Source organism: Rhinolophus hipposideros, assembly GCF_964194185.1.
Source record: "Rhinolophus hipposideros genome assembly, chromosome: 26".
In the NCBI taxonomy this organism is placed as follows: domain Eukaryota; kingdom Metazoa; phylum Chordata; class Mammalia; order Chiroptera; family Rhinolophidae; genus Rhinolophus; species Rhinolophus hipposideros.
The window spans coordinates 21,665,466-21,677,930 of NC_138072.1; the positions used below are offsets into that span (position 1 = coordinate 21,665,466).

The window sequence follows — 12,465 nt, forward strand, 5'->3', positions numbered from 1 at the left end:
GGGAAATGGGGCTCTAAGTTTATTTTCTTCCAGACACATAGCCAGTTTTTCCAATAGCATTTACTGAATAATTCCTTTCTCAATTGATGTAAAGAATTTTGTATTAAATTTTCACAGATATAAGTATGTGTGTGTACATGTGTATACATATGTGTGTGTGAGTATGGTGCATGTAGACACACGCGCGCGCGTGCGCACACACACACACACACACACACACACAGCTGTTTGGGACTCAGTTCTCTTCCACGGTTCCGTCTAGCCTGGAGTTTGGTCAAGAGAACTTACTTACCTGTCCCTCTTCGTCAAAAGCCATGACGACCACAGCAGCTCCGAACTTCTTGATCCTCCTGGCCTTCTCCAGGAAGTCGGCCTCTCCTTCCTTCAGGCTGATACTGTTGACAATGCACTTCCCCTGGCAGCACTTGAGCCCGGCTTCAATCACAGCGAAATTGGAAGAGTCGATGCACAAGGGCACCTGAGCTCACAAGGGCAGAAAAATCACAGAAAGGCAACAAGTCACCACAAAGGCCCTTCCACAAGCTCCTAAATAGTCCTTATTTCTTCCTTAGGGAAACAATAAACAAATAATAGTAGTGTGACATTTATGGGGCTTTCATGTACTTGTTCAAGGCCCAAATACTTGGAGTAATTCCAGTCTTAGGAGAGAGCCCATGCATGAAGGGCCAGAAATTTCTAACTCAAAGATCACAGCTAAATATAAGAATTGAAGAGCTGGTCGGTTCACTGTCTTCAGTTTACACTTTTAAGTGCCTATGCTCTGCGGCCAGCACCTCACACAGGAGCCCCATGTCCCTCATCTGACTCTGGGATTAAGGCTTAGCCTCGCCCTTGCAAGCACAGCCCTCCGGCCACGTTATTCAAATTAAGTTCTGCCTTTAGAAAAATAAAGTCCTGATGGAAAAAAGAAATGGGTGTTACTATTAGAAAGTAAAAGGAGATGTAATATTTAACAGGTTCACATAACTAAAATAAAGGACAAACTTGGAATGCGCAGATGAGAACAGGTTCATTTTTAATATTCTCCACACATTCATGACTTTGCCAGGAAAGGTGGTGGTAAAGGCTTCAAGAAGGAACAGGGCAGCTGATCTAACCCCATTATTTAATGAATTCATACTTAAAAGACACTTTTTCTGTGTTTTTTTTTATGACACTTTATCTTAACAGAGATTTCTCTGTTGTTAGTGTTTGTTTGTTTTTTCTTTTAGCATTTTAAAATTTTGTTCTACTCTCTTCTGGTCACCATGGTTTCTAATGAGAAGTCAGCTATTAATTGAATTGTTATTTCCTTGCCTGTTATTCCCATGCATTTTTCTTTTGCTGCTTTCAAGGGTTATTTGTTGTCCTTGGTTTGTAACAGTTTGATTACAAACTGGGCTTCTCTGTGTTTGTTTTGTTTGATGCTTTCTGAGCATGTTCTATGAACAAATTTATGTTTCCGTCAAATCTTTAGCTATTAATTTGCCAAATGTTTTTTCTATTCCTCTATCCATCTCCTCTCCTGGTATTCCAAGTGCATATTCATTAAATTCACCACGTTGGCTGTTTTATTAAATTGCCTCTTTCATAGCTAATTTTTTTGTCTGCTTGATCTTTCCATCAAGTAAGAACATGATGTTGAAATTCTGAAATCAAGACAGATCAAGAACATTGTTAAAACCCATCTTGATGGATTAATTCTGTCCTGTAGCTCTCCTAAATGTTGTTTTACATATTTTGTGACTATTTTATCAGATAAAAGCAAGTTCAGAATTTAAAGAAAAAAATAATAATTAAGTGACGATCATGTTGGGCCCCATGCTAGACTCGGGGACAATGGTAGGGCTGGCAGGTCCCTTGGCTTTCCTGAACTTATACAGATAAATGATTAAATAAGTAATGACAGAAAGTGTGGGAAATGCTAGAGCACAGGCGGCCATGAAAGCGTATTCCTGAGGGACCAAAGCCAATCTGTGACACAGGAGAAGTTGGGAGGGAGTTTCAGGAAGAGGGTCCCAGGGCAGTCAGCAGTGCCTTAAGGCACCCCGCTTTGGCCAAACAGAACCAGGAGTCTCCGGATGTATCTCTGTCCTGCCATACTAGTAATGACAAGGGTGCTAGGAAAAAGGTCAAATACAATGACAACACCAAGCCAATGTTTTAAAGCACCCACTGATACTTTGGTGTCCCAACCTTGCTGTTGAAAACGTGCTAGTCAAACACTGTTATGGTCTACTCCAGTTGTTCAAAATTTGGTCTCAAATAAATTTTAGTGTTAGGTCAAAACCAGGAGAGATTAAGAAAGAAAACTTCTTGTAGCCATCAGAGCATTAAGTAATTAACAATGTCTTAAATTACATATCCTTCACAGTTAACAAGGTATTTTTATCTTTATGATTTACAAAGCAGGCATGATTATTCCCATTTCAGAGATGAGAAAGGAAACCTGCGTATGGAAAGCAGACTCACAGGGTGACCTGATCGTAAGTTCCTAACAGGGCAGGTCATGGTGGGCCGTCTGGCCCCACGCATGTTAACTTGTTCAGTCAAAGGTTTATCTTCGCCTGAAGCAAACCCTGTCCTTTGTTTCTGTGCACCCATATAGCACACCTTGGAAATAACCACCCTCAAGGGAGAACATTATCTTATTAACTATTGTGTAACCCAGTCCCCGCCTTGCTTTCTCCCACCTTCAGCTAATCTTCCTTAATTCCAAATGCATAAAAGAAACAGCAAAACTGTCATTTTCCGAAGGATCTGAGCTCTTGCTTTCCAGCATTTCGTAGGTTTGGCTCAAAATCTTATAAAAATTCTCTACAGGATTAGATGTTCTTATGTTAACAGGTCAATAGTTACTCGACTTGCCTGGGATTATAAGGCGAGTCTTCTGACTCCCAACACAGCCCTCTTCCCACTGCTCAGCTGAAAAACAACTGCTCCCCATCTGACTCTAATTTTGAACAAGTCATTTAGCTTCTCTGCCCCTTAAATTCTCAAAATATTTACTTCCCAGAGGAGTGATGAGGCTTTTTAATAAGAGTTTTAAGACACAAGTGAAGGACTGGTTAATGTAATTCACTGCTTACTGCAAGACTTCGAGCTTAAGCATTTGCTGAAACCTAATAAAAAACTGACAGCCCTATTCTCTTAAAGCACTAAGAAGTTTCTTTTTTAAAAAACTTCAAAAATCACTCCTTATCACAAATTCAATGGTAGAAAAATGAAGTGAGATTGTTAAATTTTAGAAACCAACTAAATTTTTTAAAAGACTGACACAAAAATTAACTTTCGTCTTTTAAAGAATAAATGTAAAAGCTGACATAATACCTTTATTTAATCTTGTTTTGTGATTTTGTCTTCCTCTGATAAGCCTAAAAAGGTCTCTTCTTCCTGATAAGGAAGAATTCACTGAGCTCCCTTATCTACTGTAGGAATGGAACTAATGATTTTGTAGGAAGTGTTAAATATATCCTTCAGCGACACGAAAAGTGGCTTCTTAGTCCATCCAGACATCAGAGGAAATAAACAATTCTTGTGACCAATTCCAGAAGCCTTGGAAACAGCCAAGCTGAAGTCATTTCTCTTTGAAGTCTGGTTTTTATTGTAAAGCTAACATTGAGAAAACTGACAATCAGAAACTACTAGGCTTTCCACGTCAGAAAACAGAAAACCAGGGTAGGAGATGACAGGTGAGTGGGACAAATGACAACGTTAAATGAGTGACATGCAAAATCCCTTGATGAATAAAAACTTTGTACAACCTTGGCAATGTCAGGCTCGGCACCAATGAAGTTGCAAAATCTGGTCATCGCACTTGGGCCATCGAGCATGCCGTCATCCATGTTGATATCCAACACCTGGGCTCCCATTTCCACCTGCACTTTGGCAACACTCAGTGCTTCCTGAGGGAAGAATGCAAGAGGAAGCAGCATGAGGACAATATGACTCAGAGAAGGCTAACCAAGCCATCCCTCGCTGTCCCAGCAGTCCTTTCCAATCATATTAGACTCACTGGCCAGCCTCCCCAACTCTGGGCCTGGTCTCCACCCATCAACACCACAGATTAATCTTCGTAACATCTCTCCCACCACATCATTTCACTACTCAGAATCCACCAAGGCTGTTTCCCTGCCATAAAGAATCTACTTCTCAGCCTGGTGTTCAGGCCCTCTGTGACCTGGGCCCATCTTCTTACCTAACTGTTCTTCCCATTCCTCTCCCTCTGGTCCCCTGCACCAAGCCATGTCTGTCTCCACCTCTGTGTCACACATCATGTTGTCCCCTCTGCTGGGAATACAATCCCCTTCCTGTCTATATTGTGTAAGACTCAGCTCAGTCTCATCTCCAAGAAAAGTCCTTAGAGAAACCATCCAAAATGTATATAACTCTTTAGTGTTTGCCAAAACATGCAAAGCATTCATTGCAGCCTGTTGATAGGAGTTACATGAAATATGAGTTAGATAAAAGTTAGCAGGTTTTTCAGATCCTTTAAGACACTATTATACACTGTAAATCTCCACAAACAGGATACGATATGCAGCATGTCCCACTATGACCATGTAAGGAATGTCTTGTAGGATCAGTGTTCCAGAGCACATACTTTGGGGAGCACTGCTTATTCCCCAACAGTCCGCTACTTCTAAACCTCTGTAACAATTATAATCATTATCACATAATTTCCTATATTGCCATTTCCTCACGATTTCACAAGTACTAGCTTATTCCTCGAAACAGATTTTAAGTGTTTGGAAATCTAGAAAGTTCTTATGTGTCTCCCACTCTCTTCTGAACAATGCTCAGAAAAATAAACACGTTCAATAATGCTCTCTAACTGATTGATACAACAGACCTTATTTTAAGTCTTGATTGTACACTTCATAGTGTGATAATGCTTTCTTACCCCAAGAAAACCAGGTAGAAATGTTTAGCAATCACTGTGACAGAACAGGCATGAGACTCTTTGGCATATGCCACAAGGAAAGACCATTCATGATGACCCAAGGCTACACAGAGCAAAAGGATCACAGTAAAACCCAGCAAATCAAAAATGTTTCGAGATCAACAGTGTTTTAAATACAGTAAAGAATAAAGTGAAGTGTGACAATCCCTGCTATTGAAGGCCTCACATTTAGTTGAGGACAAATGACACAGGTATATACCTAAAAAAGCTACTGGCGCCGTCACACAGTGGGTGTCACATGCCAAGACCGCCTGGATGCCAGCAAGGGCAAGGTCTCTGTGGACTGAAATGGAGAAAGCTCCCTGAGGGAGCGTCTTCAGCTGGGCCCTGGATGATGGACTGGAGAGGAGACTGCAAGCAACCTGGTGAGTGAGACCAGAGGTCAAATGACTTGGAAAAGAGAAATGTCAACACCTGACCTTTCCACTTCCTGAGAGTCACAGAAAAATAGCTTGTAGGCCCAACCATCCCAAATTGGCTCAGAAAGATGAAGTGATTTGGTTAAAGATGCTCACGCTGAACAAAAGGGCAGGCCTGGAACTGCTTTAAGGTCAGTGCTCTTTGATCCTTGAGGCATCACTGCTCATGGGAAACTAGACTTGAATGAGGCCTCCCTCCCACCGACCCCTTCCGTTTCTACCATCATGTCCCGTGTCCTCTAGACAGACAGCAGGGTGATTAAGGGTTGAGCGTGGTAGACTTGGGGTCTATCATGACTGTGAAACAACGGCCTCCACCACACATCTGTAAAATGGGGTGATAACAGTACCAAACTCTTGGTCTGTGAAGATTAAATGAGTCAGACGCAAAGCACTCAGCACAGTGACTGCAGAGAAAGACCTTATTAAATGATAGATGTTACTCCCAGCCGTTTGCTTCTTCCTAAAATGCCCTCTGCTCTCAGTACCAAATCTATCAAATTTGACAGCTGAAAGGGACACCACAGAAAGGACATAAGAATCAAAACATAAGTGGAAACACTGCCAAATGAAGAACACTATGCAACTATGAAGGGCCATTAGGATTTCAGAAAGAAACACACAAGAACAAGCCGCCAGGAATGTTCAGAGGACAGATCAGGAAGGGAGGGCAGTTTGGGGCCAAAGTGGAGAGGACTAAATGATGGTCTAAGGAGTCTGGTTTTATCATCGATGCAGACAAGATCCCCTGTGAAAGCTTCTGAACCGGGGGGCACATGACAAAATCACGTGGTAGCAGTGAGCAGTAGCAGGAATGACGGGAAGAGGATGGACGGGAACCGCCAGGCACTGGGGAACATGGCCCTACTGACGTGCTGCAGAGGATACCTCTGAGGGAGGCCATGGAGAAGGACTCAACAGGTCCATAAAGGGTGATAAGTGGGCTCTCTGTGATTGAAACGATGTTTGCTTTGATAGTGGTTTCTGGAAGATCTATTTCCTAAAGGTTGCAAAACCTTTAACTCAGAGAAGTTTGATGATAAAATAAATCATCACTAAAGCCCAGACCAAATCCCTCCATTTTTAATTTCATATTTGCATCTGCTAGATGTTTAGGGTAAGTTCTATTTGGATTAAATTTTCCCTATTCATAGAGTGACCAAGCTTAAAAATACTATGGCTGACCTATCATGTGACCTTCCCAAGGCAGGGCCTCCTCTTTCTTTTGTGCTGCATGTTCAGGCTACAGCTAACAGAATAAGCACTTCCACATTACTTTGATGTGGCCACATTACATTGATAAACACTACTTTGATGTGAGGAATGGAAGACAAATTTTCTTGGCTTTCTTGGCTTCAACCCTAGAAGGGTTGAGAAGCCAAAATGAAGAGCGTTCTCAAATTTTTAAACTTATTTCACAAGTAATAGAAATAGCTAGGACCGTCCATCTCATCCCACTTCATACTCCAAATGCAGTACTTTTTGACAAATATTGACAACAGCAGTTTCGATTTTTCAAAGCCTCATCCTTCCACCAGCCCAGCCTGTTGCAAACGCGCATTATAGTTCTTCTCACACCTCCCAGCACCTTAGATAACACAATCAAAGGCTATCCAAGGAGCTGTTTCATTTCCATGCTGTCTAGCCAAAAACATGGCAGATGCCTCAAGGGTCGTATTGAGATGCTCACCTCATAGTTTCCTGCCATGATGAGTTTCGCAAATTTCCGGGATCCTGCTACGTTACAGCGTTCTCCAATGTTAACAAAGTTGGTGTACGGTCCAATCCTGAAGGGCTCCAGACCTTAAAAAGAGAAGCAGTTTGAAAATTTCTGAAAATGCTTATGGTGACATGAGACAGAAGGAATGCAAATTTTTCCATGAGAAAGAAAAGAAGTTTGTGCCACAGCCCATCTGAAGGGACAGTAGATCCGATGTGGGGACAGGGCTACCACCTTCTCTCCTAGGGATATTTAAACTATTATGTTGCAGCTACATTTACAACCAGAACTCTCAAAAGGAGAAATATTGCAGGGTTTTCTCTCTAAAGAGCTGAATCATACCAGCTCTGAGAAACAAGGAAAAATCATCAGCATATCCTTATTTAACCAAGAGTCTAGGTCAAAAGCCATGAAGTCACAATCAAAAGGATTGTTCCACAGCTATCCACGCAGACGTCAGCTGAAGCCAAATGGAACAAGCTTGCTAATTCCACCAGCTTTACCATGCCTCCTTGATCCAAAGCCCAAGAACCCATAACCAGCAAGGCCGAACGGAATGAGGAAGGGGCCAGGCCGAGCGCTGGGAAACGGGTCACTGTGGCAGGTCCGCATTCATGAGCTGACTCTGGGCAAGCCACTGGGCTTTCTGCACATCTTCCCTTATGTGCCAAGGGGCAATAACATCTGCCCCATTCCAGGCCAACTGAGGGGCAAAATCAGATAATAAATGTGGATACGTTACACTGATGTAAAACCAACATCTGTATAAAGTATCACTACAGAAAAGGTCTTTAACCATTTTATTCTACTCATTGTATTTCACGTATCAGGAGAGGGAGTCCTGCCAATGGGTAACAGGCAGGCTCTGGGGTCAGCTAGCCTCAGGTTCAAGCCATTCCCAACCGTCTTAATGAGAAAGCCAGGTTATTTTTCTCACAGCCTCTGAGTTAATAAAATTCAGACAGTAAAAGTATCTGCATCACAATGTTATTATAAAAATGAGACTAGATACATTGATAAACATAAAATTAGCACCAGCAATCATTGCTGCTGTTGTTAATAAAAGAAAATAGCCTTTAAGTCCTTCGCTAAAGCACTGATTGAAGAAGAGACAGAAATGGGGAAGAGGAAAACAGGGAATACAGATGGGTATCTGTTCACTGGTCAGGATGACCGACCATCTCTTCCCAGTCTGGGCTTGCGATTTCCCTTCCCACTGGTAATGACCCTCACAGCCTCGCCTCTCCATGCGAGTCTCAGGGAATCCTTGATCCCTCGTCACACCCTGAGGCTTGCAGGGCAGGCAAGCTCAGATATTGGCACTTATATGAGATCCTGCATCACAGCCCTAAAAGCATTTCCCACAAAGCACTTCTGATTTATTGAGAACTAGCTGATTTAAAAACTACATTTTTCACAAGTATGCAATTTATAAAGAGCAATTTAAAGAGTGTATTTGATGCCATTTTTAAAAATCTGATTGAAGATGACTTTTAAAGCCATTTAGATGAAGAAATTCAAATCAGAAAAAATGGTTTCCATTCTTACATATAAATTTTTTTAAAAAATCATTTCTAATGATTACCTTCTTGTTTCAATTTTGGCAAAGGTTGACAATTTTAATTGTCAGTCCTGGGTGAAGTCAATTAATAGCTTTCAGATCTAAGAATGAAACACACTATCCTACCAAAACTCCATCTGACAAAGCCACTTTTGCGGGTAAGGGATGTGTCACAAATCATAAACTCCTCTTCCTCTAACCTCATCCTGTCTTTGGAACATAAGAAGAAAACAGGGCAACCCGATGAGGTGTGTAGTTAGCCCAGCCTCATACTCACTCACTGCTTAATTCTATGCAGAATATTGTGAATGAGAAAAGTCTCTATTACTATTGCTGGCACTCGTATTTCATTTCACTTCTCTTAGGAGAACATAAGAAACAAAAATATCTCAATTTAAAGAAAAATTAAATTCTAAATTATTAGGGTACATAATTCCCCATGTGTGTGATTTGCAGGTTCTCTAACAATCTGTTTATACATTTTTTTGGTTTAAAGATACTGTCAAGAATGTCATTAAAGTATTGTGGGAAAAATATAAAATTTAAAGTTTCAAATTTAAAGTTATTTTCTAATAGTTGGCATGATGAACCATTTTACCAGCGTTCCTTATTTGAACATCAAAACTCATTCTTTCTCAGGGAAGTTGCCGAACCTCACAGAACTACTTGAGGACAAACAGAAAAATAAACACCACAACTCTGTAAAGTGCTGAACACGTGACAAATGTAAGATCATGACAATAATATTTTAGAAACAAGTAAAATTTTCTAGAAAGAGGCTGCTGTCATTATAAAACATTGACTAGTAGCAAACCTGATACAGAGAATTGTTAGGCTGTGGCCAAGAGAATGTTTCCAGAACAGTGCACAGCAGAGACGGGACCATGTGACTTCTAATTCTAACCAAGGGCCCCTGAGCAAATCACCTCTCTTCTCACATTTCCCAGAAGTTAACATCATCCCTAGAAAAATAAAGGGCTTCTCACTGAGAAAAACATATACTTTTCTTTGACGTAATAAACAAGTGCGTGGCACAAACATCCCTACCACTTCGGATAAACATACTAAATTAATCTGCAAACGGTTTCTGAAATCACACAAGCCACATCTTGCAGACTTACCAGATAGTAGCAAATGCCCGTCAAACACAGTGGCAGGTGGAACCCGAGGCCTACAGTTTTTCACAGCTTCAGCAATTTCCCTGAGTTAAAAGAGAAAACACTATATCCATTAATTCAGAATAAAATAAAATTAAACTAATTTCCAGCAATAAAATTAAGCCTATTTAACATAATTATGCGTAATTATATGCCTTGTTCCAAACGTGCAGCAACAATTATGCCTTTTAGTTCTCTCAGCCATGCGGAAATGAATCCCTGAACCTGCTTTCCATACCTGCCCAGTCTGCTGAGCCCTGAGTCTACCAGTTTCTGCTCTGAGATGTGAACCTAGAGAGAGCAATGATTTGCATGAATGCAAACTGCACATCTCGTCGTCCCTTTCCCAAACCCTCCGAGGTCCTTTACACCAGCAAGTCCCCACGTAAACTATGTCCTTGCTGCTTACTGAGTAGTTCAAAAGAAAAAGGCCTTCATCGCTGAGTAGCCAACAGGAGAGGAGACGCCAGGAAATTAAATCCTTCAGGTTTGTTTTTTCCAAGCATAGCATGCACATAGTAGGGAGGGCACACAGGAATATATCACTAAAACTCCAAAATAACTCCTAAAAGTGTTTCAGTTATTAATACTTGTTTTAACCTAATCAGTTTTAATGCATTATGTCTTTGATCAACCTGGAAAAATCTGGCTACTCCACTAAATTTATCAAGACCTGTATGAACAGCTCACTCTACTGCCCCCCAAATCAGTATGCAGATGTCAGAGTAAAAGCAGCAAACAGGTGTGTGTATACTACATTATACGCATGCACATACACTTGCACTAGACTGATACACAAACAGACACATATATCTACATGTATATAAATATACACATATTTTTTAAAACAACTCTTTTTAAAGAGATAACCTTAAAAACAAAGATCCAAAGACAACCTACCTTCAATTATTGAGAGCTTTCAGAGATTATTTTAAAGATGTTCAAAAAATTAGAAAGACTCTTAATAGAGTCTATCACAGAAATCAACAAAAGCACTGAAATATGTTTTCAATACAGAAAACATATTATACACATGAAAACAGACTCGGAACAGTGAGATGAATGGCTCAAAATATGACCATCAGTCACTGTAGGGAAAAAAACAAACACAAACCATCCTAAATTGTTCTGTTTCACTGAATTGCCATCCTCTCAGGAGCCACACAAGTGCAAGGACCGCACACCACTTCACCAGGCTCCCTTCCTCACGCCCTCACTGGGCAACCAGCAAGGTGGAGACACTTGTCCTGGCCTCAGGTGCTTGTGGTCTTAGTGTCTTTTCCTTCAGAAAAGAATCTAAGGGAGGCAGGAATCTGCCCACAAGAAATGAGTTGTCTCTCCTGGAGCACGTGTTAGGGCAGAATGTTATCATGTCTGGGATTTGCTTTACAGAAGTCTAAGAAGGAAAAAGTTGGGGACTAGGTAAAATAGGAATAGCAAATGTTGAAAATTATGAAAACTGTGATAGGCACATGGGGATTCATCTTATTTCAGGAATTTTTCATAACACAAAGGTATCTCAGCTTGGTAGCGCTGCCATAATAAATACCACAGACTGAATATAGTCATTTAAATAGCAGAAACGTATTTCTCAAAGGAGGCTACGAGTCTGCCATCGAGGTGTCAACAGGACTGCTTTCCTCCGAGGCCTCCTTTGGCTTGTCGTCTCCCTGCGTCTTCTACATGGTCCCTCCCTCAGTATGTGTCTGTGTCCTAATCTACTCTTCTTAGAAGGATACTAGTCATATAAGGGCACTAGTTCAGATTGGATTAAGGTCCACTCATGTGACTTCATCTGACCTTAATTACCTCTTTCAAGACCTTATCTCCACTTTCAAGACCTTATCTCCTTATCTCTGCAGCCACATTTGGAGAAACGTGGGGTTAGGACTTCAACATATGAATTTGTGGGGGAGGGGGGCACAATTCATCCCATACCCTAAGTAAAATACTTAGAATGGCTCTTACCTGATATGATCTGGCGTCGTACCACAGCATCCGCCAACGATATTGACCAAGCCATTCACAGCGAAGTCCTGCATGTAGGAAAAGAAGTTTCACGGAGATCATCTGAATTCTAAACTCACCACTATCGATTCAGAAGAGAGACCTACATTTTCTGAATAACTAATTCTACATTAGAAAGAGAGCTAAACACACTTAACTCTAGATACAAAGCTTTTAATGCCCTAGGTATATGGTTAAAAGCAGAGAACAGTTCAGATACTATGAAATCCTTTATACCACTTAAAATGCGATGAAATATTTCTTTGCTTAACTGAGCGTAATAAAGATTTTTGCCTATATGCTGAGCTCTAGAATATGAGCTGGATAATGCATTTTAAAGAATACCTAAAGTTTTAAAGTGTAATTTAAAATTCTAAAGAATTAAACATTCAATTCCTAAGTCACAACAGTCACATTTCAATTGCTCCAATAACCCAAGTGGTAGTGGCTACATACTGGACAGCGTGGGTCCAGAGTTTAACCATAGGCTAGTTTGAAGGACAAGATAGCTGAGAAGTCAAAGAACTGAGAAGTCTGAACACTGAAAAAAGTATCTGTGTAAGGAATTATAACCATAAGAATTAAGTCAGAAATAGTTTAGGAGAGGATGTCAGCAAGCCAGAAAATACAAATTCAAG

General features: G+C 40.8%; 1 protein-coding gene across 6 annotated transcripts in view; it reads right to left on the reverse strand.

Annotated features, from left to right (window-relative positions):
- Positions 1-12,465, reverse strand: part of MTR (5-methyltetrahydrofolate-homocysteine methyltransferase) — an 84,795-nt gene that overhangs the window by 51,809 nt on the left and 20,521 nt on the right. For all 6 annotated transcript variants that reach the window (XR_013992617.1, XM_081038870.1, XM_081038872.1 and 3 more), the window contains 5 exons: positions 11,789-11,856; positions 9,785-9,864; positions 7,073-7,185; positions 3,765-3,905; positions 293-478 (listed from right to left, as the gene is read on the reverse strand). Coding sequence is in view for 5 of the 6 variants with exons in the window: in XM_081038870.1 (XP_080894996.1) it covers positions 293-478; positions 3,765-3,905; positions 7,073-7,185; positions 9,785-9,864; positions 11,789-11,856 (588 nt within the window). In the remaining variant the exon portion in view is untranslated. The remainder of the gene's footprint in view (positions 1-292; positions 479-3,764; positions 3,906-7,072; positions 7,186-9,784; positions 9,865-11,788; positions 11,857-12,465) is intronic.